Consider the following 27,928-nt stretch of genomic DNA (forward strand, 5'->3'; position numbering starts at 1 on the left):
AGACCCCTTCAGAGTTTCTACAGGAACTTTCTAGTTAATAATTAATGCTGCAAACAATCTTGTATTTTTCGCCTGGTTGGTTTGAAATGGAAACGCGACGGAAAGCATCATAACAAAAACTAAATGAGGGTGCAGAAAAGATCAAGTGTTAAAAATGAGTTTTTGCTTTTCTATTGATGGAGGAAGGTCTAATTTCATACAGGGTTTATTTCTAAACTCAGAATGAAAATGGTTTTGAAATCCAACATCTAAGCTGTTCAGTCAGCCAAACCTTTGTCTGAGCCGTCGTGTGTTTCCTCACCGGAGAGCTGTTCTCAGTCTCTAACAACATTAAACCCTCATCAGGAAGGATTTGTTTTTCCTAATTGAATTTACCCAATGTGTGGATTGGCTGCTTCACTACCTTCACCATCTCTGTCAGATTACATCTGCTTCTTCTCGTGTGCATTTTTGATTTGGTTGTTTATGTTTCTGGAAAAGCCCTTTTCCATTTGCTTCAACATTTTGTCAACAAAAATGTAAATTTACAAACTAAATACAATATTTTGTGAGTTGATGGTGTTCTTTTCAAATTGTTCAATATGTTTTTTTTCTTATTCAACTTCTAATGCCAGTGTTAAAACTACTCATAACAAAGTCATAAAGACTGGAGACGATTTAATAAAGTAAAAAATAATATTTTTCTCATATCAATACTTAATGTATCCTTAAATTAAGAATTTGCAAACAAAGTTTGTGACCAGATGCCAACTACCACATCCATTAGTTTACCTACAGAAACAACGAAAGTGACTGAAAAAGGCCAACAGTGGTGATGCTCATACAAGAGCTGTTTGTGACGAGGAAGTTTGACAAGTTTGACACTTTTATTCATTTTTACTCCCTGCCCTCCTGAGGGTCATTAGCGGTGGCTACTGAGGAACCTCCTTGAATGAAAAGCAAACTGTATTTAACCAACAAGGAAGGAAGTTTTTAACTTATAGGATTTGCCATGTCCTGAATGACTGAAAAGCTCCACAAACACACAGCATATCAGCTGCTGGTTCTTGTTCTGTTGTCTCAGGATTTCTTGGTTTGAACTCATCTGAGTCTTACTTCACTGAGAGTCTGTCTCATGCATGCCTGCATTTCGGTCCTTCTTTACAACAACAACAAATGCTGACAGGTCACAGGTCATTACATTAAACAGGATTAAAAGTGTTGGACAATCTAAGGGCTTTAGATGTTGATAAAAATTGCTCTATGTCTAAGTTCAGCCACTACAGACGGACTCACACATAAAGCATTCATGTTGCTGCCTAAAATTATCCAGTTGATAGCTTTGCACTAAGAATAATATTTTCTGGCATTAGCATCCATCTTCAAGGATTTGTTGTGTATGTCTGTATGGTTTTTTAAGCAACATAAACAGTACATGAGACTTAAGCTGAAATGGTTTGTAATATACTTTCCTTTTATCCATAACTGTCAAGAATTTCTGTTCGAAGGAAGTCCTTCAAGTCCCTTATCTTCACAGGATTTTCCTCCTGAAATGCCGACCTAATCTGAGCACCTCGGAGCTGTCAGTGCTTCTTCTACAAAAGAGGAAACTGAGAGAAAGAGATATCTTAGCTTAGCTCCAACAGAAGTAAGCTCTTTAATGACATTTTTATCAGCAAGCTATAACGGACACCCACGTTGTTATTGATGCCACACAGGAAGTCAAAACCCGGATTATCAGCATCCCTTTAGTCTTTAATTAGCCTTTATCAAAACCGTCACACAGCAGCAGAACAAGTCAGATACTTTTTAGCTTCATGAAAAAGAGGCCTTTTATTTTCTTTTGATACAAGAAAATACCCATTTTGTTCTGTCAAAATGAACACTGACTTTGTGTAAAAAAAACTAGCCTGTTGGTCAGAATGTGAGAGTTTCTTTCCTTCTTTTCATAGACATTCATGGAGCTTAAAACATGTTCAGTAAATTATAAATAAAGATCAAAAGTTAGGTGGTAAAGAAACCTCAAGAAGCTGCTGTCAGCTTCTTCTTTTGTTTACCATAAAGCAAAAAAACATGTTTTTATTTCTTTTGCATTTTTGGTAAATGTGCAACAAAACAGGACCTGGGCAGCTATTTAATGCAAATTTGAAAAAAATGTCACAACTGAGACACCCCAAATCAATAACGCAATGATGAGTTTTTGAACATGTATCGTAGGTAATTTAGAAAAGAAAAAGAAAAATTAAGGCTGAAATTTTGTGTTGGGTTTGTTAATATAAAATGGCTTCATTAAGCTCCATCACAATGCCGGCTTGATGCAGAAAGTGCTCCTTTCTGCAGTCGGTGAGGATGAGAGACTTGAGTCTGTGGAGAAGATGGTGGAGCAGAGGACGCGCTCCAGGATCAGGGCGATCGTGTCCAATCAGGACCATCCCTTGAACTCTGTCTTCTCTCATCAGTGATGTTCAGTGAGCAGCAGATTCTGTTCGTTGAGGCGCTCTACTGACAGACTAAACTTGTTTGTGCCTCACGCCATTAGGCTGTATAATTCAGCCACTCCCAGAAGCTAGCTGGTTATTTCCCCTAGCATAGTGGTTCCTTTGATCTCCTTTATAATGTTGTCTTATTTATTTTTATATTTTAATACTTCATTTTTATCTTGTGGGTCTTCATCTTATTTTTTCTATATGGGAGCTACAGACCACCACAAGTATCTATCTATCTATCTATCTATCTATCTATCTATCTATCTATCTATCTATCTATCTATCTATCTATCTATCTATCTATCTATCTATCTATCTATCTATCTATCTATCTATCTATCTATCTATCTATCTATCTATCTATCTATCTATCTATCTATCTATCTATCTGTATCACAGGCAGTGCAACTATTTGTCCTTTCTGCAAATGTTTATATTTAACCAAATATTTTGTTTTATGTTTGTGTTTTAGATGTCTGTCTTTATGAGACAAGCCTGGCAGTAATGGGTGCTTCAACAACCCTTTAATGAAGAACTGAGGCCTGTAAAGGCTGAGGTAACAGATGTATTGATTAAAGGATGCTGGAAGGTTTTTCTCTGTTCTTCCATCCCAGGTTTTCTGCATGACAGCTTATTTACACACATCTCCTTCAGGAATTTATCCTCCTTTATTAGCATGGTTGTACCTGTTAGCTTTTGTTAGTAACACTTCTTTGCTCATAACTCTAATTTTACTTTAGAGTGAGTTTCCTAACACATAACAACTTCTAGAAAACGCTTTAGTCACCTTGAATGTTTTGGCATTCTTTGTTTAACCTGCAGAGCGAGTCAGTGGTTGCAGATATGATGACATTCTGTTATTAAGTTTGTCGGAGGCACAATAACTGGTTAATTTTCTTCTTCGACCAAAGAGTGACAATCAGTGTCTAATGCAACAAAGAAGTGATGTTCCTGTTACCAGGTATGCAGCAACAACACACCCCTCAAGTCTTTTTATCAAGATTTAAAGAGACTTTGTTTCCTCTTTATGATTAAATACCGGGGAAGGTTTTGACTTTGAAAAGTCAGCCAAGCAGGGGAGATGTAGAGATGATTTTTATCTCCCTGGCAAATAATCTGGCATCACTCTGGTTGACTGTAGCTCATCTCCAGCACTCTGAGGTCACTATCACATGGAAACATCAAGCTCAAAGAATTATCTCTAATGAACCAAAGGCTTTGAAGACTTGAAATGGATTCCACAGATCTCCTCACAGGTGGATGGAAACTCAGTTTCTTTGAAGATGTGGCAAAAAAAGAAGACTTTCTAACCTGAACATGTTTCCATTTTCAGTAGCACGTCTGTCTGCTCATTTCTTCTCTGATTCTTTACTAAATAACTGGATGACCCCTGGAATCTCTCCCAGCTGGACTGTGTTTCTGAAACTTGGGAGATGTTTTCATAACGGTCTTCATTAGGAGCTTTCTCAGCTAATTAAATTTCATTAAGTTAGGAGAGTGAGCTTCTGATTTTACCCCTGCAGACACTCTGAATTCTTATCAGGGAAATAAAACTCAGGCAGGACTTTGTTTGTCTAATTCTGCTGCACATTCCTTTAATAAACTTAAACGTGTCTTAACTAACATGCTCCCTGTCACAGCCAGCCTTCTCAAAAAACTCTTTTTAAGAGAAGCTTTGCCTCCAAAGAAACTGAAATACTGCCTTTCAAGGAGCAAGAACGTCTGATTGAGCTGCAAAATATTACAAGAAATTGGAAAAGATTATGGGCTGAAGAGGAAAGAAATGAGATATCCGTTTGTAAGTCGTTCTTCTCCAGGTGTAACAACACCAAGAATAGATTTCTTCTCTCAGTCTGACCATTTTTATTGCTATGTTTTCCATCAGTTTTTTAAATAAGATTGTATAACCAGGAGTTGCTTTTAATAGTTTTCTTTTTATTATTTATTTGACTCTAACCTTGTTTTTTGGCTGGATTTCAGGCCTGAGCATGAAAAGGGTGATTTTTTTTCATCCTAGAGAATAAAAGCCTAATTAGGTAGAATTGTTCTTAAAATACCATTATTAAATACCCCACATCTGTATTATTATTATTATTATTATTCTAAAACGTCATCATCATCATTAACTTTATTTAACCAGATAAAAATTCATGCAGCTATATTTTTATCATTTAAAACTTTATTTACAATCGTTTTTACCTCATAGAAATGCAATGAGATCTCTTCAGTTCCTTAAAAACCTTGTGCTCTTACAAATGAATTCATTTTACTTGCCTCATTTTTAGCCTTTAGCCAAAGTTCAGCTTTTAGTGTTTGCTCATTTTGGCTTCTATCTACTGTTTAGCATATTTTAGCTGCTGTTCTGCTGGTTTTAGCTTTTTTGTTACTTTTAGCTATTGTTCTGATCGATTCTCTAAATGTTTTCTTGCTGTTGCTGTGATAAAAAGCCATTTTCACACCAAATATTTAACAATAATGTTTGTCTGAAGCAGCGTTCAGTTCTTCACACATTGGTCTGTTTTCCAGTAATGTTCCTCACGGCTACTTCAGACTAACTTGTGAATGTGATGGGCAGAGCCGTGGTGTTATTCCTGTGAGAGGAGCATTAAGTCATTATTATAGTTGTAAAAATTCTTAATGATTTGCAGTATTTGTTTACCTTTGGTGGAAAAACAAGCAAAAAATGTAGTTTCTCTTTAACACAGCCATCATTTCAAGAAGAAAATATGAGTTTTAACTAAAAACATTTTGTTTGTGACATGACCATTAAAAGCTCCGAAAGTCTTTTTGGAGCCACAGTTTTTCAAAACACCTCAAATGCTTCATTTCATTATTTTGGCTCAAATATAAAAAAAGAAAGGGTAGATTTTACTGCTGATGATTGTATTGTAAGGTTGGATCATTTGGAACATGCTTCTATCTACATAAACAAAATAAATTGGCCATATTTCAGTGCTGGATTCTTCAAAACAGCAATTTGGAAACCAAATTAACCCTCCGATTCTTTTCAGTTTTTTTCTAAAAGCTCACCCAAAGAAAACCAATTCTTTGAAGCAATCTGACTGTCTAAAGATACAGAAAGCTGTAGTTTATTTAAAACGCTTCAATTCCTTTTAGTTTGATGGTTTTATTGGAAAACTAATAGACGTCTTTGTTTGATTTTCAACATGAAACTTTCTCCCGTTCTGAAGAAAACTATTTGATCCAGCTGGTGGTGATCTAAACATGTACCACACTCTTTGTTTGTTTTAATGACACTGATGCTGTATTGATATTTTCAACCACAGGAGCACTTAAATGCTTCGCAGTGAGCTGGTGTTACACAAATAGTCAAGTGAATGCAGGACAGAATTATTGATTTATCTGGAGTTACATTTCTGTCCACCTAATGAATGAACTTCAGCAGCTCTCCTTTCAGCTGCTTTGGACGCCAACAGTTCCTTAAAACGATCTGGCTCCGAATAGTTTGTCTTAAACAGCTAGTTGCCAATTTTGTCTGGCTAAACTTTTTGGTGAAGTGTAATGTGTTGCGAGTTTATTAGAGTCACCTCAAAGTAAAGGCAATATTATGAAACTCAAACGTCTTCAGTGTGTTGTATTGCTGTAAAAAGCTTATCCTAAAGGAACCCTCATCAGTATTCGGCCACGCGCTTCCATTTCTGTCACATTTTTTGACTTTATTCCTTCAGCAGTTTTATAAAATATACAAAAACTCCATCAAAATGTTCTATGTAGCAGTACGGTACACATGAGCAACAATAGAAGACCCAGCCCTCTTTAGAGCTCCAAAGCTCAGGGATACTAACCAATAGAAACATCATCCAAAATTTAAATGAGTCACAGAAAGTTAGAGTTCACATGACTGATCTGGCAATTTGATATCTTTAATGTTTTTTACACATTCACAGTTTAGGTTTTGTAATTTTGGAGGATTTTACCACAGAATGATCACCTTATAGTGTAACGATGTCACACACTACAACCCTTGAGACGTCAAAACCTCCCAGTTTTTTTTTTGCAAACTCTTCTTATTTCCAAAATCTTTACACGTTTTGTACAGTTTATGAATCAAAATGTAGGCATTTTTCCTCCAGTGTGTCCTTTGCTGATGTTGAGCTGATGGTTTTCTCACAGAGTGCAGATTCTGCACACCTAAACTCTCATTGACTTCCATAATATCTGAGGTCAACATTTTCTCTTTAAACTGAAAGTGAACGGTCTTTATCACTTGTCTCCTACATAAAACACTGAAGGCATAAAAGTTGACGTGTGACGTCCGGATGCTGTGTTTGTGAGATTCAGCACAGCTTATTTCTGCAGTTGTTTAATAAAAGTGCTGTCAGGGAGTGACAGACACTGGTTACCATAGTGACCCCAATGAGCCACTAGCAGCAGCTTTAAAATTTGTTTTGATCTCGGTTCTTTTACATTTCTTATAAATGTTGGCTGTTTATCATCTTAAAATACCAAATAAGTATGAAGCTTTACAGAAAGAAGGTGAACTCTTGGGATTCCGGACAGTAGCTGCTTTTACACCTTTCAAAATTTATTTGGAAATTTTACGTTTTAAGCCTAAAACCCAAACTGAATTTGCTAAAGTGCCTAATGCAGTTTTTATTTTTTGTTTGCTTGTATTCCTCCTATTCTTCATGTTGCTGTGGAAACAAAAAATTATGCTGCGTCCATTTTCTTGCTTCTCGTCGGTGTCAAACGAAGCAACAAAATGATGAAAAAGAAAACCCAAAGAACCTCCTCCACTAACACATTTTCCAACTTTCCCATCTGAAAACAATGACATTTGTTGTAACCCTCTGCAGTTTTTCGTAGCTGAAGGAGTAAAAACAGAGTAATAGCAAAGAAAAGCAGGCCAACTTCTCTAATGAATGCAAGTGTAGGAGTTATTTGGATGATTCACTTTGACTTGCAAAATAAAAAAACATCCCCAAAGTATTTCTGATGTATTTAAGTGGCAACAACATTGAATATGTTTTGTGGAGTGAAAATTAAGCTGTAACCTTCACTGAGCAATGAATGGCCTTTTGAATCAAATATTCCTAAACAAATGTTTATGCAGAAAGGCAAAAATTAACATGAACAACAAGAAAAAGTCTAAAACGGAGGTTAAAAAGGACAAATTTGTATTTTAAGTACAAGAAAACAGTTGGCTTTAGTGTTGTTTCCTTGAATAAAACAAATGGAAAGATCTCTAATACATTCCTTTATCTTAACCTCCAAGGTGAGCATAGACCCGGGGAATAAATGGTGTTGAGTGGGAGCGTTACATTGCAGGATGGGAAAGAAAAAAAAATACTCTTTTACATAAATCACATTTGAGGAGATGTACACACACACTCAGAGACACACTTCCAAATGTGCACAAACAGCAAAATAAACTTCAAACATAATCAGGCAGACCCAACAAAAACAAGCACATAGTGCCCTAACATCGCCAGGAAATCTGTTGAATCATTCATGAGCAGCTTTCAGGTGTCGTGGTCCTCTTAGCTTTTTTTTTTTGCTGCTGAACTTAAAACAATCATTCCGACGGAGCCCGGGGCGCGATGAACACAGGAGGGGGAGCTAGCAGCCTCTGTGATAATGCACTTCGACAACCCTGTTTTCCTTTTCTCCCAGCCAGGATTTTGTGAAGCTGGGAAGCTCTGACCAGAGAGTTTTCAAGCAGGGCAGAATCATGTTTAGTGTGATGTTCAGTAAAAAGAAACGCTCTCTTCTTTTCAATGCATAATACTTGTTTTAGAAAACCACTGCTGCCAACCTATTATGGTCATTTTACAAGCAACAGCCTTCTAAAATCTAAAGCACATCAATCTTTTTGATGTTTTTTACTAAAAAAAACAAAACAAAAGGGGCTTTGCAAAATAATCAGAAATAGGTTCACTATATGTATGAAAATCACTTTGGCAACATATTTCATTTTGATGACCCCCTCGGCGGAGTCAGTAATCACATCTGCTGTGAAACTCTCCAACACACACCGCTGCTGGTTCTCCACAACACAAGGTGAGCTCTGAGTTTGACCCGGGCAGCTCAGTCTCTGAGAAAACTAACAACAGAACCAGCATGAGGGAGGCAGAAACCCGCTTCAAGCCTCCTGCACCTCAAGAGACCTGGAGTTTTGGTTGAGCTGTAAAAACCAGCGCCCCCTCCTCATCTTCTCGATCTTTGAAGTCGTTCTTGGGCTCGAGCTTGGAGCTCTGCTGAGATTCCAGCCCTGGACATGTGGAAGATGCTGCGGTTCCTCCGTCTCCATGGTGACGTCGTGAGATTTGAGGGCGTTGGAGTTGTGACTGTGGAGTCGCTGTTTGTCACAAGCAGGACTCACGGGAGCCTATGTTTGTGTGCAGAGGCTTCTTTTCCTGCTTTTTGTGGTTCCCATTGTGAAGGACAGAATACCTAAGAGAAAATATAAGACGGGAGTGGAGCGATGAGACAAAAAGAAAACTCAAACTGAATCACATTTTAAAGAAGCATGTGCAATCTGAACTCTTTAAGGGTAAAAATGTAACCTTTGGGAACTAAAAATGACCACATTTGTCATAATATTTTTGAAGTATTTTATGCTCGACACCAGGCGTGCATTGGACATTTCCTCATTTATTCAAAGTGGTTTACAGGCAAGAAAACATGTCAAATGTCAAAAAGATTTTGTTTTTATTTTCTTCAGTTTCAAATTACCATCAATGGTCTCCATGTTTTATTTTATCTGGAACACAACTGCACTTGAATCTTGTTTTTTTGGATTTGTTGTGTTTGTATGGAGATTCTCTTCTATATGAGACATTATTGTTGTTTATTGGTTTATCTTTTTTCATGGTGTCCTCAGAAATGATGGAAGGTGGAAATAAGCTATTGGCTAAATCTCTTAGGGAGTGTATTTCTGTTGGACATGGTCATAAATAAACAAACTTTATTTTATTTATTATTCCCCTGAACTCCATACTTAAAATAATTCTACACCATCCTGCAAAAGATAATACATTTTGAAAATGTATATTGATGTTTTATTAATTATGTCACAGGAGAGACATTAATTATTTTCAGATCAGGGTAAGATTATGAAAAGATAAAGTGGTAAACAATTTTTTTCATATGAAAAAAACAACAAAGAAAACAAAAACTCGTTATAAAAAAGGTTTGCGTGATTAATTCAGGTCTCTGGTGAACGTCGCACAAACTGTTCAAACAAGCAATTTCATTCTGATGAAACTAATTCTTTGCAGAACACAAGATGAAAATAACAAAATACCGTTACATAATTGTTTAGATAAACAACGTAAAACTAAGGATTTAACTTTGACATGAGTGCACAGTATGTGGTCGAGAAGACTTTGAGGGAAATGTAGCAGAAGTTATTTTGGCTGCTTTAAAATGTTAAACAAACTTACAGGTTTTACCGAGTTTCTCTGCAGAAACATGAAAGCAAACATGTTAGCTTATCAGAACAGACATATGTGAAGTAAATCACTACTTACATTTTGTAAAATAGTGATATGTGAACAGTGTGTGTGTGTGTGTGTGTGTGCTTCAGGGACTTCACCTCAGGCTAAAATCATTACGAGCTGTTTATACAAATACCCTGACCAAAGACACTTCCTGCTGCCAAACTGGCCATGAAATACACCTTCCAGACGGACGCAAACATTTAGAGCTTTTTAAAAAGAAACAGGCTGTAAATTCTCGCCAGAACACTAAATCGTTCCCACATTTCAGAGTTAAACCCCAGAGCCGCCGTCACTGTGGGGCTGTGACCGTCATGAAACTGATGAAGAGTCGAGGCTGACTGGAAGCCAGCTGATACGTTTTTCAAACACTTCCGTTTGTTTTTGTTGTTTTATTCAGTTTAGTGGGTTTAATCAAAGTCCAGTCACATGTTATGAAGCATAACCTGGTTAAATTATAAAATGATGCTGGTAAAATGATTAAGAGGCTTTAACTAATAATATAGAATCCTTTTTATACAATGTGTTTATCTGAAAAATTTGATGTGTATTTCAGTAATACAAAAATACTGCCTTGTTGTGTTATGTCGTGTCATTTTAAACTGAATTTTAATGGCTAAGTACTATAAAACAATACAGGACAGAGCCCAAAGAATCATATAAATCAGTGGTGTCCCATCCTGGTCCTCAGGGCCTCCATCCTGCAGGTTTTACTTGTTCCTCTGCTCCAACACACCTGGTTTAAATCAATGGGTGATTAACAGGCTTCTGCAGAACACGAAGAGGTGATTTAACCTCTGAATCAGGTGTTGGAGCAGAGAAACAAGGAAAACATGCAGGATGGACACCCTGAGGACCAGGATTGGACACCCCTGATGTAAATAATGCAGTAAGTTAAGTTGGAGCCAATTAAATGCAGAAAAAAGATGATTGACCCAATAAATGTTGACAAATCTTTTTTTCCCATCCAGAATCACTTCTTATCAGTTTGTTGACTGATTAGAAGGGGAAACACAAGTTTTTAAATCTTCTTTTTTATTATACAGAATATCAGTGTGTCTTCCTGGTCCACTGAGTGTTTAGTCAGCAGGGAATAAGTGACCAGGATGTAAAATAACTGAAACAACCCTGAACCTGAAGTAAAACACGTTAGTATGAGTTCGATCATTACTGAGGCAGAATAAACTATTTGACCATAATAAGATGGTAACAGTGGATGTAACAGCCTAATAATAAAACAGAACGAGCAAATACAGCATTAAAGAAGCGACAGGTATTCTCTAAACATTATTAGCTCATTCTATTTATATTATTAGAAAAATGAGACACAATTTACCTACTTATTTACCTAATTATTATGCATTTTAAACAAACTATGACCCAACTGTTTTACAATCTTCTAACAGAAAAAAAGTGGCACTAAATAAAACATTTTACTCTAATTCTTACAGACTTTGAGCTGAGTTTTGGTGTGGTAGTAGCAGCTGAGAGTCATCCTCAACACATACTCTGAGTGCTAACAGATCATCTAAGATCTATGTTTTAAACTCTGGCATGCAAGCCAGCAAGCAGTACACAAACCTGCAAGGAATGCTGCTTTCATTGGAAAATGACTGGAAAAGAGAGGTATAAAAAGACTTTTGATCACTTCAGCAAAAAAAATAAAGAAATCATGCAAAGTCAAAGCTTGAGGAGTTGCTCATGTCTGCACAAATAATGTTTAAAACAAAATTACGTGTTCATTTGAAGCATATATATATTTAGTTTTCTACTTGGATCAAATGAAACTTTGAAGCGGGGCATGTGCTTCGACCCATCCAATGTTTATTTGTGGTTTTATTTGTACACAGCTGAGCCAACAGGCCAACTGGCAGAGCAGCAGACAGGATGGAGATTTGTTTAATGAGACCAGAGGAGAGACAGAAGGCCCGGATTACAAGCAGACTAAACAGTTCCACATATTTCAGGCTGCAATGTGGCAAACATTCATCTTCATCGAGCGCCCTTGATGAAGACGTTAGACGTGCTGCGAAGCAAACGCTGACATCTGATGTTCCGTGTGGAGGAGGTGAGAAGGAGAGTTTCTCGGTGAAAATCAGAGGAAAGTCCAAAAACAATTCAAATAAAAAACTGTACGCTACACTTGCAAATCTGAATAAAAAACATTTTATCATCTACTGCTGATTGCCATGTAAATTAGAAGATAATTAGTGTCTTTGGTATCTTTCAATCCTGCTTGTTTCTGATGTCTAAATCTTATAATGGGTGCAGATTTGCAGTTCTACAAATGCTAATTAACGCTTAGTTTTGCAAACCTTTGAAATGTTACCCAACCCTTTTTGAAAATGCAAAAGTGTTTTATATGAATGTAGCATTTGTGGCAAAGCCTTTTCTTTTAAGGAAGCAGTCTGGATTATATCGTAAAAGTTGGGATCCAGCAGATCAGTGACTCGAGCTAAAAAAAACATGTGGATCGACGTGACAGTCAAAAATTAGCCACTAGGTGTCAAAGATCTGATATAAAACAAATAAGTAACTAAATAAATATCTAAACTAACTAATTCCAAGATAAATTAGTTGGGTATAACTCCTTAAACCCTGTCTAACCTCCGGTTTTCAACTTGACTTATTTGATCCGATGAAATAAACGATAAAGATCCTCCACAAAATCCAATCAGATTTTGTTATTCTCAATTACATATTATGTGATAATAAAAGCAACGAAGCAGACTCATCAGTGCATTACACTAGCTAGTGATATAATAATCTCACTCATGTTCACTTTTGAGCTTCATCAACGTTTGCTTTTCAGTGGTTTAACCCGAGGATTAACCTCCTGGAAACGAGCACTGAAACCATGAAGAGCTTGTCACTGTGTTGTTTCACAGAGAAGATTTTCTCTGAATATGAACAAAAGACAGAAGTTCTCTTACAAAAGCTTAGCAAAGGGTAATATATAGGTTAATACGGTGGTATGAGATCCTACAGAAAAAATACATATTCTCCTTTAGTGTCTGAAAATGGAGAGTATGACTCGTTAAAGTGTGCTTTTAAAAATAGTCTAAATGAAGAGATTAGAGACACAATCAGTGCATTATGTACAACAGATGTGTTTTTTGTTTTTGTTGACGTTGTTTTTGTTATTATACAGACAGTCAAGACCAAACCCACAGAGAAATGTATTATTTAGAATATTAAAGCAATTGCAAGATCAACTGATACTCAGCAAATGTTCTCAAAGATGTTTTTTCTTCACTTTTGACCCTCAGTTTGGTCTTTTTTAAACTAAATTATATTTCTTTAAAGTTCAAAACTCAAGCACCACAAATGTGATTTAAACTGGAGCCTATTCCGGCCTAAATTCAGGACTGAATTGTGGTGAAAAGTTCAGGTTTCCACTAATTGAGGTTGAATCCAGAATCTTCAGGCTACACTGTTAATCGGGCCTCCCTGAGCCTGGATTTATCTCTTTCATGATCAAAAAACTGAAGATTGGAGTGATTAAAGTTACAGCAAGTTATGATTATTTAGCACCGAATACTCTGTTCATCCATCCGTCTTCTTCCTCTTATCCTTGGTTGCGTTGTGGAAGAGTTCTGGGTCTACCCAAGGATCTCCACCCAGTAACCAGACCCCCCCATACCTTCTGACATAAGTGAGGGTTGGAACAAAGACAGACCAGTAAGATATTTGCCTTTCAGCTCAGCTTCTTCTTCACAATGACAGACCGGACCAACGAGGCCCGATTCGTAGATCCATTACAGCCTTCATCCTTCCATCACTCATGAACACGACTCAGATACTTGAACTCCTCCGCTTGAAGCAGAGGCTGACCCCTGACCCGTTTGGAGCTGATATGTTGTCAAGTTTTCAAAGTTTTGTTCTAATATAAGGCAGGACCCAGTACGTTGGTTTAATTTCTTGCTAATATATGCAAGCAAGGACTCTATTATGTAGACACAAGAAGCCCTGAAGAGAGAGAGAGATGAAGAGAGGTGGGGAAACCATTGTAACTTTGGGTCAATTTGACCCGAAAGGCCACCAACAGCTGAGCAGCTGTCATTATCCAATCACAGGTTATACAGGTCACAAGGTATTCTCTGACTGGAAGGAGAATGGCTGTCTACTTTTTTTTTTGTTGCAGAAACTGCTGAAATTTTGAAGTATCTATTATTTTCCACCCGGTTTCTTTACAAGTGGTCCAATCTTCCACTTCCGTGCGTACATCCCATGAGCCTCTAACACAACTCGCCCCCCTCTCCAGCTCATTACGTCTCTGTTCTGATTACCAGCCAAGGTCTCTTGTTTCTTCTTCACCTCCTTTATTCACACATGAAGTTTTTTTCTGCCTGAATTATAACCTCTAAGGGTGACTGAGCGACTCTTCAAGGTATCATTGAAGCTAATATTGTTCTTAACACAAATAAAACATTTTGTTTTATTAAAGAAAGTGTTTCTAAATAGTTACAAATTACCCTTTTCTGATTTCCCTGTCCCTGTACAAAAGGCAAGACTTTATTATATTTTAATACAGTAAATTAAACACAAAACTGAAGTTTTTGAGGAATAGAAAAGGGAAAGAAATACAGAAGTTGCAGCAATTTAACAAACCACCACCGATGTGTTTCTGCACCGCTTTTTTACCTGTCTGCCTGTAGCCCTGAGTCCACCTGATCATCACAATCAAGAAGCTCTTTCCACTGCCGTATCTTTCTTTTTCCTCTTTCTGTGTAATGTCAGGGATCTGCTTCTGTCACCAGCAGCTGAGACAGCAAGCGGCCTCTCAGCCCAACACTACTTGAAACAACAACACCTCACTGAGAAAACAGCTCTCATCCTGCTGCGACACTGATGAAGGAAAAGGAGTACAGGAGTGACTACAATGGGCTGGAGTTGGAGCAGAAGAGATGTAGAAAATCATGAAAGGAAAGCTTGGTTGTAGTGCAGCATCAGAAAAGAATAGTTTGATAAAAACATTCAGTGTTAAAGAGGTAATACTTGGACTTATAAAAAGTGTTGCAAAGTTGCTTTATGCAAACAAATAAGGACATTTAAAAGGATTTAGAAAGTTTAAGATCATAGTAGCAGGACTCAAGACAAATATGATGTATAATGATCTTTTAAAGGCAAAATGTTGAGTCTAAAAAGCTAAAAGTTTGAACTTTGAGTTTACAGAGTTCAAGCAGCTTTGCTGACATCAAGTCGACTGCAGGAATCAGGAGGCTGGACTTTCATAAGATTAAATATTTCCGGCAATTTTCCCCCCATCACTTGTTCATTAAGAAAAATGGAGAGATTTTTGGCCGGAGCCAAAGAAACCAATCTGCAGCAGATAAACAAAGGGACAGAAAAGTGAAATACCAAAGAAATGCAGCAGCACAGATCTGTGCTGTTGTTACAGTGATATGTAATATGTGGTCTGAGCCATGGAGGTGTGAGGTTAATGGGAAACTGGTGTGAAGTTTTTTTTTCCTAAGAACTTTGCAGAATCCTGACCAAAAATCTGGCAAAGAAAACACAACATCATCAGCTGAAAATAGAGGAAAAAAGCTGAATACTTTGTTGAATTTGTAGTTATCTGCAGAACTCTTGTTTCTTGACTTGTTTTATAATTTCACCAATTAAACCTTCAAGAAAAAAATACCTGTGCTTATTCCTAAAATGCTTTTCCTGAGTGAACAGGGCTTTAAGTTTCTTTGTCTTGGATAAACCTACAGCAAAGCTTCTGTACTGACAAGTGAAAAAAGTGTTGCAGTCTTTAAAGTCTGACAGACCGACAGAAAAAAGTTTCAGGATTAAAACTGGCTCTCAGCTTTGTTCAGCTTTCCCTGAGCAAATACTTAAAAAGCGACTCTGTAGTAAAGCGATGATGACGTTTTGTCCTGCTGTGCAATAAAAATGTGAAATAAAGGCAGGTAAAAAATGAGAACAGCTCAGAGTTGAACACAATACTGCTGAGAGGACAACTCCTCCGAGCCTGGCTTGCATATCACAGCTGCTCTGTTGATCAGCACATAAAACAGCCCAGTTTTCCACATCCTCGTCTTCGACGCTCATTATGATCTAATGGCAGCCATCTCTCCCGCTGAGCAGTGTGGAATATAGCAGAGCTGGCTTTGCAAGGCGTCACTTGCTTCAAACAAAAAAATGTTCTTTTTTTTGTCTCAGTGATACCATCTGCAATCTCAAGCTTTGTTTGAGAGATGAAGGAAGGAGGATGTCTGTTCTAATCCCTGGGTTTATGGCATCAGTGTACAGATGCATCAAACTGTAGGAGTCCAGTCAGCCTGTTCTTTTTATTGTTTCTTCTTGTCCCTAAGAAAATGTTTTAGGCTTTATGGCTCATGGTGCTTCATCTGTCAACTCTGTCCTCAGCTGAGAAAGGAAGTGAAGCATGAGCAATAAACCCACTGACAAAAGCAATGTTACCAGAAATGAACTTATTATTGATAACAGACGCACCTCAGGCAGTATATTACAGTGTTTTATAGAGTACTTTTCTTATTTTACATAAGCAGGCATACGGTTTGTGACTGTTGTTTTTCTCAGCTGCTCCCTCTTGGCGAGGATGTCGTTGTAAATGAGGAGTTCTCAATCAAGAAACCTGTCTAAATATAGGTTATTTAATTAATTGTTTAATTTTTGAATCCCAAAATCTGTCTGCAGGGTTGCTGTTGCTATTAACTGCTGGAGTCAACACCGTCTGTGTGTTAGCGAAATGAACCACTGACTCAATTTTAATGAAACTCTCAGAAAGTTATTGCTGTTAAAACAATTTGAGGTGGTTGCCACAGTTAATCAGCTTTAGCTTACACAAACAGAGCTATTCCCTCAGTAAATTTGTACAAATATTGAGATAAGGTTCGGTGTGGTAGTATTTCAGGGAACACTAAGCCTTTCATTTAATTATACTTTTTATAAACAAAAAGCAAACATTAACCAAACTGCACTTATTCCATATTTATTCATGTTTTGACTTGAGTAAAACAACTAAAACAGTAATCTAAAACTGCACAGGAGAAAGAACTCGATAAAAAAATAACTTGTGCACATATATAAAAACATACTGTTTTCCCACCAAAAAATACAGCAGTAAAGAAGTTAGAAAGGTTTTCTGACAAATCCCTAATTACTGGAGCTAATATGTGATAATTTGTCTCTAGATTTGATTTAACTGATTACACTTCAGTGCCAACATCAAGAACAGATAAGAGTTTTATCTTTTCACTGTTTCCAGTAATTAAAACAATAAGTTGCAGCCACAATGTGTTATTTTGATTCAATTGGTTCATTTGAACATATTTTTTTAATAATAATTTATTCTGACCCTTTAGAAAAGAAAGTCTTTTAAAGTACAGTTGTAAAACTTGCTTCACCACATCAGAAAGGCTTTATGCTGTTTTTCTTTTAGGGTTATTTCATTTCACCATCAAATTTCAGAAGTCTGGATCTATAATGGTACAGAAGAGTGTAAATGTGCTTTTTTCTCTTTTCAAAAATGAACTGATAGTCTAATGGGCCAAACAAGAGTCTGATCAAACTCCTCGCAGATGACAGGCATGCACAGAATCCAATCCAATCATGTGATGATAACAAAAGCCAGGACCTCAGGAGTCTAGTCACACTCTTTCACCCAAACACACACCTGCACAATTTCCATACCCTTCATTTTGAACATTTTTGCAAGTTGCTCCAGCTCAAATTAGTTGCACAGTCTGGAGTCCTGGACTGATTTTAATAATAGTTGCTCCATCATGTCTGTCTGTGGTGCTCAATTGTCTCCATGGTGTCAAACCTTTAGCATAAAAGCAATAAAAGAAGACTATTTAAGCTGACTATGACCAAGCCTACTGACCACTCATCAGTGTTGGCCCCTAAATGAGAGAAATATTCTGAAAAGCATTTGATGCAGCCATGATATCTATTTACCAGCATTTAGAAGAACAGACTTTCAGTATAGGTTATGAGTGAACAACACTAAGGATCACTCAGCATATTTCAATGAAATAAAGTTGTTTTTTGATGTTCTTTTCATAAAGATGAGTAGCTTTGTCTATCAGAGTTGTTTAAACACACACACATATAATAAAACAAAGCATTTAACATTCACACTGATCATTTATCATACTTTCATAAACTGCACCTTTTCTCTTCAGATTGCTTCTGCTTCTACATTTTTATCTGCACCAACTCAGGTTACAGCTTCAATAATACTGATGAACATTGACCTTCAGAGTTGAACTGAGTAGCACCGAGGCTGAAAACACTAAACCTCCTCTACGTTTTGTCTCAGAACATTAAACCTGGCTGAAGCCCAGACGCATCCGCCGGGGCATAAAGGTGAAGAGTGCAGGCCTTCGAGGTTTTATGATCCGTATAACAATCATAACAAGTGGTCAGAGATTTCTTAAAGTAGATGCTCTTCTAAAATGCTCCAATAAGACATGATTATGTGGTGTGTGTAAGTGTGTGTGCATGTTTTCGGCTCTCAGTTGATCAAACGTTTGATCGTTTCTGGATGACTGATGTCTGCAAAGCAACGTTCACCAACTAATTGCTTACATGACTGGAATGACAAGAAATTACCACAACGAACGCACACGTGTGTGTGTGTGTGTGTGTGTGTGTGTGTTTGGGCATGAGGGTCTACAGGAATACCTTGTGTCACACATGCATGCCATTTATGTGACACACTGACCCATCTTTGTGTGCAAAAATGCAGGTATTTGTCAGGGTGGAAATAATATTCAGTGAAATGAATCTTACTGATAGCCACTCCACTTTTTTATTTTGCCACCAGACGTCGTAACAATTTCCTATCCAAGTGAACAAATGTCATAACTCATGCTTTTAGAAGGATTATGGCTCAGCTTGAAACAACCTTTATCAAAGTAAAGCTGCTACAACACAAAGGAAGGCGCTCACAGTATAAGAATGTGGTGAGAATAAGACTTGGGCTGGAGCTATTTTATTTACCCTAGAAAACTACCTGCTAGTACTGAAGCACACATGCAAATTGTCCAAATCAAATATAACTACACAGTTTTAATTAAAACTCTTTACTTCACCTTAAGCGAGTAGAAACATGAGCAAATTACAATACTGACACCGTCGTGCAAAAACCTCATATCTCCATTTTATATAAATCCACTCAGTTAGTCACCCTTCACATCTGTCTGTGGTTTTAAATCTGGACAACTACTGGAATGTGTCAAAAAAATACTTGTACTTTTAAAAGGAAAATAAATGTGTTTTCATTTCCTGAAAAGTTGCATTTTTGGAGGTACAAAGTTTGTGACCAAAAGCAGCAACAACACAAACCCATGACTTCAGATTACGTTTTGTTTTAATGTACAGAAGAATTACTTAGAAACAGCTTGACAACCTTCGTGTCTGAAACACCGCTGCAGGATCCCCACAGGGAGATGAAAACACTCAGATTTGACTAAAATGGAGACGCACCTTTTTAAAATGAAACCTTTTGTGTCTTCGTGTCGCTGATCTGAGGCTTATTATTTCTTGTTGGCTAACCAGTCAGTTTGGTTGTCAGGACAAATGAGGTCCTCCTACACTGACAGAAGAGTTGTTTTTCTTTCATTATTTCATGGGAGAACATTCACACTGACACACTATTAGCTACACCACCCACAGAAAAGTTGGAAAAAAGGATAAAGACTGCAAGCAGCTGAAAGGCATCAGCACAACTTCAGCTACCATTAACAGCTGATAGGGTTAAGGTATTGATTTTGCTTTAAACATAAATCTGGTGTTTGACTTTTTGACTTAGGAGAAGAAAACAAACTTAACCGTAACATTTTTAGGATTTAAAATATAAAACTAAACTTTCTCCGAGTGTCCGTTGGCCACAGAAAGATGAATTTAGGTAATCTAACCCAGTTTGATGTTCCTATAAACATTTTATTTTTGAAAAGCAGTAATTGTTTCTTGTTTGAGACTGACCCACAGAACCAGAAACTGAACACTTCTGTTGTGGCAGAGCTGGGTTCTTTCAGCTGTTTCCAGATTAAACTAAGGCCTTGTAATTATAGGCTTTTTGCTCAGGTTTATTGACTAAACACAAGATTTGAAGCAATTTTATCTCTTTCTACACAATATGATCAAACCAAGAACATCAAATAAATTCCACACATTTCTGTATAATAAGTAATAAGACAATTAAAAATGTAAGCATCTTCTGAAAGTATGACATGAAAACCATAACTCATTTTTGTATTAAAAGCAGACATATGGCTGTATTAACAGAGAGGATTTTAAAGCGTTTCCTGCTGCCAGATGGTGACCTCTCGAGGCCCGATTATACTCACTAATACACTTGTACACAGACAAGGGTGGGCACCATGAGTGGAGAACTGCTCTTTGAAACAACAAGTTTGAAATCTAGTTTTAAAAATGTTTCATCCATGTGTCATAGCTTTGACAGAGAAAAGTATTCTGCACTGAAAACGAAGCACGTGGAGTTTCTGGTACAGTAACATGAATGACACACCAACACGTGCACAAACATGATGAGGATATTAATGTCTGTCTGCAACAACGAGAAAAGATCTGCTTCAAACTGCGACACTGACTTAGAAGTTTTACATTTAAGAGTTGTGTTAAATATCCGATGGTTCTGGTTCTGCTGTCGCCTCTGTGCTGCTAGATTTGACACAATCTGCTGGCTTCCTTAAATAGATAACTTTTACAAATTAACAGTTCATATTGTGCTGTATGGGCATGTATTAAGTGGATTAGATCTGAAAAGGATTCATGACTGTTGTTGTGAAACTTCTCTATATAATTATTAATCTTTATCTTTTCTTTTATTATTTTATTACATTTCAATTTTATCTTAAATTTCAACTATGTTATATATAGACCTACTCCTCTTTGTGTTCAGTTGTAATGCAGCTTTGGAATAAAGTTTTTCTGATTTTGACTCATCTTTAAACATTTACTGCAGGTTGCATGGATCCATGAGGTAGAAAGTGACCTTTGTTGCATTTTTGTGAAAAACTTTTTCTGACTGTTAAACAACACTTTCGTAATTAACACTTTTTTTCTTTGCACATTTCACTCATCAGTGATCTCTGATTATGAATATCAGAAAAAAAGAGAGTGGAATGTCTCCTGCCAAGATGAGTTTTCTCCCTGGCTGGGAGAAAGAATTACATCTCTGCAGCGGATTCCCATGAGAGGAGGGGAAGTATCTTCATATTTACATGATGCTCAGGAAGAAGAAAATAAACAGACAAGGAGCAATCATGAATGAAACCTCAGAGATAGTCAATATGTGTGTGAGTGCATATTTGTGCGTGTTTTAAAATAAAAAAAAAGAAATAATTTTATATTTCACATTGTACAGCTAAGAACGATTAAAGGACTACAGAGAACCTGAGGCCATATTTACATATCATTTAACTATGTTTTAAACACTAATACAACTTGCTGTATTATTTACTTGCTTTGTGTAGTATCCATCCATCCATCCATCCATCCATCCATCTATCTATCCATCCATCCATCCATCCTTCCATCCATCCATCCATCGAGCTGACGGAGAACTTTATTTCCTGGTATTGGTGTCCAACTCTGTTCGTGTAGGGCCACTTTTTTCCATGTTTTAGATGTTTCCCTGCTCCAACACACTTGTTTCAACAGCTGAATTACCTCTTTAGCATGTCATCAAGTTCTGTAGAAGCCTGTTAGTCACACATTCATTTAAATCAGGCGTGCTGAAGCAAAGAAACATCAAATATATGCAGAGTAGTGGCCCTCAAGGAATAGGATTATGCACCACTTGTTTTAAGTCAGTTATTTTTATTGAAAATACTAGCATATTGGACTTACAGCACTTGAAATGTCAGTTGAGGTAAAGAGATTTAGGTTAAATGTTAGAAAGTATTGGTTTAATAACAAAGTTGTTTCCCAATGGAACAGTCTTCCCATGTATATTGTTCTGTTACTTGTAAAGTTAACTATGATGCTGATTTTAACATCACCATTTGATTTGATTTGAGGTTTGACACTTGATGTTTTGTTATATTTTGTAATTATATTTTATTGTGGGCTTGCGATTTGTCCAGGATGTCCACCGCCTTCTGCACAATGACTGCTGTTGAAAGACACCAGCTTTTCCACAACCCAGAAATGAAAAAGCTGGTAAAGAAAGTGGATGGATGAATTGAACAATGTGTGCTTTTCATATATATTACTTGTAAGTTTTATAATAATGACACTAAGAAATGAATTTGACTTTGTGCCCTAATATTCGTATCAACGTATACCGTTTTTCTTCCTCTGATAGGCCCACATTTTCTGTCCTGCATTCAACACACAAAGTCTTTTATGGTTTTCTTTCACTAAATAACACAACTTCTTTTGTTACAAGGACTACCTCAAAGGGTGGGCTATGATTGAAGTACAAATTGGCAAGTTTTTAACCAAAATAGAGAGAGTTATGATCTGTTTGAAAGACTGCAGTTTAGATTTCCCTTTGTGTGTGAGAGTGTGTGTGTGTGTATAAAAGTGGTTGCTGCTTTGAACTGACAGATCTCTTGACTTTTATCTTAGTTTCTTCAGATTTCAGTGTGGTATGTCACAAGATCAAACTGTTTACAGGAAAAAAAGACACAACACTGAACACGAGTTGTTCTTGTTAGCAGGTTAGCACTTTGCATGGCACCTCCAACTTCTGTTGGTATGGGAAGCAAAGACTACAAGAACTGTGCCCATTATGATGAAAAAATGGTATAAACTAAAGTCCATTTACTGTTAGAAAAGTACACTTTCAAACCTTTAGAGTTAATTTTAGAATTTAACTGTGGTTCAGGACATTACATTCAGTTTTTCTGAATGAAAACTTATAAGACATGTTTCTGTACTGAGATCTGAGTTGAAGCAAGGTGATGGGAACACACATGTGGCAGCACGGAACCACATATGGGCTCTTTATACAGACATTATAGTGTGTGTATGCAGATGTGAGCCAGATGCAGCCATGTTGTTTATGTTAATTGTTGTCTTTCATCTCCACAGAGCTAACAGACTTGTGAGACAGACAGATGGACAGAGGAACAAACAGAAAAAAGAGAATTCTGTGACGCAGAGGTGAAGAGACAGCAGCCCACACAGCGAGTCAATTCAATTAGGATGTGAAAATCCTCCCTGACCACTTTAATGTGGTTACTGATTGAGGACAACTCACTAGGTGATCAGCACACATGCTCACAATGTTCTCCTGCCAGGAGTTCGACCACAGCGACACAATGACAGTGATACAGTTGGGTTGAAAAGGAATTTGAACCTCGGTAATGAGATCAGGGGTTGATGTTGAAGGCCAGATTGCTCCTCTGACCACGACAGAACCTCAGATAGGCCACAGCTTTGAAGGCCATTAATCTGTTTGGCAGGTACACAATGTAAAACCTGGGTGTCTGTGCATTGGAGGCTCCATGTCCATAGGTTTTTAAACCCATGCTCTTTTTTCTTTGTCTTTTGTGAAAAATATCATTTAGATACAATATTTTTCACAAAACCAGCAAACAAACAGCTGTAATGTGACACAGTGGGTCAAAATCTGCATTATAATACTGTAGATGTTGTAATTTCAATTTACCAAGGCTCGGATTGTTTTTATAATCTGTCTGCTGGTGTCTGAGTTGGCTTGTGTTGGAGTTTACGCAGAACCATGCAAGATCTTTGCCTAAAATCCCCTTTTCTAACATTCTGGTGCAACATCTTTTACTCTGAAACATATTGTAATGTTCCTTATTCTTTGAATTGATTAATGTACTGCCAGAAGCAACAACAAGCCCCCAATCATGATAAAACCCCTACCATGCTTTCCTGTAAGTAGGCCGTTAACTGGTAGGCTTGGTTTTGACACTTAGAAACATGATTATGAACTAATTTTCCAAAATTTTCAACTCTCTACTGGTTTATTTTATCAAAAAAACCTAATTCCAGCATTATTGCAATTCTGATCTATTTATGAAATTTTTTTTTAGCATTAACTTTTCAGTTTTCACTTGATTTAAATCACAAATCGGATAATTGCACTTTTATCTTAATAATACTAAGGATTTACACCATATCACGTTCACAGGTTGCTATCATGTGTGCTCTGATCTGTAAAAACACGGCCATGCTTCGGTGTTGCAGACACACTTAACAGTTTCCTGTGTGACCAGGTTTATTTTCACTGCTCCCATCTGATAGAGTTAGAAACCAATTGTCTCTTTCAGTAAGTTGTTGTTTCAGGGATGGCGCTGAATCTTTCAGTTTTCACATTTACCGTTATTCACAAGTAATAATGGACTTCCCACACGGGCTCGATTCTATAGCCATCAACACAAACACAAGTCTTGGAATATATTTTCTCCACAGCAACCAGCGGTAATAAAAGCCATGAGTGGCCAGTAAAAATGAAAAACACACCACAATCATTTTGTTCAGCAATAACAGAGCCTTTCCAGAGCATCTCTCGTGAGATTCACTGTATGCTTAACAGCAGCTAAAAAACACACAACGGACCAAAGGAAACAGATAAAAACACACACACACACTTATTAAACACAAACATATTGAGAATTGAAATGTTCGGGGTAAAGTTAAGTTAATAATATATAAAAAATATGTTTAGAGAATGGCAACACTTTAAGAAATATTAGGGAAAAAAACTACAATAACAGTAACACAACTGAACATGTTCACATATAATGTCACCAGTCAGTCATATTTTATTTTAAAAAAAACAAAACACAACACAACCTGCAGAAGTCCCTTTTATTTAAACTCACAGACCTCAGTTTACCAAATTCTGTGCTTCCTCAGCTGATTCGTCTGTTAGGAGAGTGAGATTATACTCAGGAATAATTACCTTCTTTACACAGTGGGACAGCACAAGATAAACTGATCTTTAAACAGTAACAGCTGACTCCTGGAACATAAAAAAGGCTTAAATGGTGACTTCCCTGACAGGTCTCATGATAGGGAAGTGTCACTGACAGCCCAGCTAACCCCTGTCAAACACCCTGTCAGCTTTTAATTTATTTTGCTTATGAATATGTTACACCTTGGGCACAAAGGTGAGACATGTTTTAAACATGGGAGGGGAAAAAAAAGACGCCCATTGATTGAAAGTCCCATGACTGATGAAAGCAAATGTCTGACAGTTTGATGATAAAAATAATCAACAACATCACTCCGACACATCCTTAAATGCATCTATGAGTATCAATAAACTCTTCATTGTACAGCCAATGCTATAAGTAATAAACAGGGTTATAATGAGGTGTCATGAGATTAGAATACTGCAGGATTTTTGTCGAATTAAAACTGTCTTCTGAACCACAAAAAAGCCAGTCTTATCCTCCAGTAGTTCAGATTTTTACTCAGTGGAATACATTTATAAACCTGAATCTCTCCTACCCACTGCATACTAATGAATTCATTCATTTTGCTATCTACAGAGGACATTTAGGTGTTTTCAAGGATAACTTATGTGAAGGGGTGGGGTTTTGGTACCTTACAAAAAATGTGATTGGACAATATTTTTTCCTGGCAGTCAGGTTATGATTTTATCTGGAGCAACTAAAGATGTCTTCACCTCTTTAAATCTTTTAAGAGTCAGCAATTCACAAACGTATCAGGCACGAGGACTGGGATTTTTGTGTTTAGGACTTGATAAAGTCTTCCTCCACAGTGATGCTGGACTTCAGGGGCTGATCATTTGAATGCTTACCGCAGTACCATTTAAAGAGCTATGACAACGTTTGCACTTATAGCTCTTAAAATGGCGCTTCAGTCTGCAACAAACTGAGATGACGTCTGGTGGCTGACTGTTCAGTGAGATCAGGTAAGAAACCTGCACACTTGCAGGAAAGCATGGGAGAAAAGTCAGCGTGGGTCAGGTGGTGCCAAGAGGTCAGTGAGTTCCTCTTCAGATGTTTGGAATCCATTTCAAAATTAAGATCAGACAGCGAGAAGAGCAGAAAACGTCAGCAGCAGGCATGCAAACATTTACAAAGCCTCTGAGCGTCCAAAATAACATCTGGGTGGTTTCATGTAAAAGAAAAAAAAATCTCTTTTTTCCATCTAAACAAACATAAAGCTCTATCATGGCAACCCTTTAATATTTGTTTTAAAATTATTTCTAAATGACAACAGGATTCTATTCTATTTATCTGTCCAGTTTGATTTCGGGTTTTTGTCACGTGTTCGAATAAAAATGTTTCAAAATGAAGCGTTTTCTTCAAGTGTGTTTGTAGCTGTGTGTTCCTAGATATCTGGCAAACTCAAAAACGCCTCAGGGAGACAAACACTGTTGAGGAGTGATGTAATTAGAGCTGAGTGTCTTGCCAGCAGTGAGAAGTGCACCAGAGAGGAGCAGCAGGACCGAAGTGAACCAAGTGGACAAGGGAGGGAGAGCAAAAAGATCAGCTGGCCTCTTTTCTGCTTCACATGCTTCTGAGTAGCTTTAACATCCTTTTAATTACCCCAAATCATCCTGCTACTGAATGAAATCAAGCAACAGAATCTCATCCGAGACATCCTGCTGATATCTAACATCTGCTTTTCATGGTTTATGCTGTACCAAAATTTGTACATTTGTTTAGCGATCCATCACAAGCAGTGAACCGAAAACACACTAATGTTACAAAATTAAACAAACAACCAAACAAAAAAAATCATTACACGTGTTTTCTTTTTTTTTTACGTAAACTCACCAGCGATGTGGATTTGGCTCCTGGCTGGTTCACCGGTTGGTTTACTTTCAGATACAAGATTTAAAACAAAGAACGTTTTATTTATTATTACTTGAAAATCACAAGTTTATTATAAATGTTCCAGCACCAGGCAGAACTGTGAAGACATGTAAATGTTGTTAAATGGAAGCAGGAAATCTCTTTGTATGCCCCAAAGTTGTGTCCATTTATTATTTTCAAATTATTATTAGTTTCCCAAACTGCTCTAGAAGTGTTGTCGACAAACCTAAACGTGTAGAAGTGTGCGTAGGGCTGCACATATTCCCACAATCATTTCATTATCGATGCATCCCAACTTTTGTGTGGAAAAGGGCGTATGCAACTTTTTTAAGCGTAACACTCTTTGTACACAAACCCCCTGGTGACTGTTTTATATGTTTTAGGACAAACATCAGAATTTTAAAGGCTGTATATTAATTAACAAGACTGTATACTTGTGACATTATATGCAACAAACTACAAGATTTCCATCCATCCATCCATCCATCCATCCAGGTCTGAATGATTGAGTCCACTGGGAAGTTTAAAGGCAGATCAGATTTTTTCTGCAGCTGGTGGTTAGATACAGAATGAGCTCAAACGTATCGATCAGTAAACTGACTGCTTCACCTCTTGGCTCAACACACTCCTCCGCCTGTCAGCATTACTAAGCTTCAACCCAAAACTCCCAAGAGCCGATAACACACACATAATCTCTGAATGCTGGACACAATGGACTGAGAATTTCTGAAACTATTTGGTCTGTCATCAAACTGACCCTTAAGCAGATGATTATTAATTATTAATCTGTATCCCATGAATCCCTGCAGTTGTCAATAATGCTGACTTTAGATGCTGTTTCTAACAGGACCAGCTTCTCACATACAGTAACATATTGTTATTAGTTGTGCAGCTTGCAATTAATTTTGTTCAAATGATTTAGATGTCAGGAAAGCAAAGGGTAAAAAAACACAATCAAACTACATGGTTAAATAAGATATGCAAACCTGAACTAAAAGAACATGGCTGCAGAACTGAATGAAGAATAAATGCCTGTGCAAAATCTATTTCCTGCCTCTGTTTTACTTAGGTCACCGAGGTGGTTAAACAGCTCCTCGGTGGCAAGGCTCCGGGGGTGGATGAGATTCGTCCGGAGTTCCTTAAGGCTCTGGATGTTGTAGGGTTGTGTTGGTTAACGCGACTCTGCAATATCGCGTGGACATCGGGGACAGTTCCTCTGGATTGGCAGACCGGG

At 37.3% G+C, this 27,928-nt stretch overlaps 1 protein-coding gene across 2 annotated transcripts in view; it reads right to left on the bottom strand.

The window, feature by feature from the left end:
* Positions 1 to 6,412: 6,412 nt before the first annotated feature.
* The window catches only part of htr4 (5-hydroxytryptamine receptor 4), a 141,198-nt gene continuing 119,682 nt past the window's right edge, over positions 6,413 to 27,928 (bottom strand). For both annotated transcript variants that reach the window (XM_037977435.1, XM_017429781.3), the window contains one exon: positions 6,413 to 8,879. Coding sequence is in view for 1 of the 2 variants with exons in the window: in XM_017429781.3 (XP_017285270.1) it covers positions 8,792 to 8,879 (88 nt within the window). In the remaining variant the exon portion in view is untranslated. The remainder of the gene's footprint in view (positions 8,880 to 27,928) is intronic.

Source organism: Kryptolebias marmoratus, linkage group LG9 (genome assembly GCF_001649575.2).
Source record: "Kryptolebias marmoratus isolate JLee-2015 linkage group LG9, ASM164957v2, whole genome shotgun sequence".
Taxonomy (NCBI): Eukaryota; Metazoa; Chordata; class Actinopteri; order Cyprinodontiformes; family Rivulidae; genus Kryptolebias; species Kryptolebias marmoratus.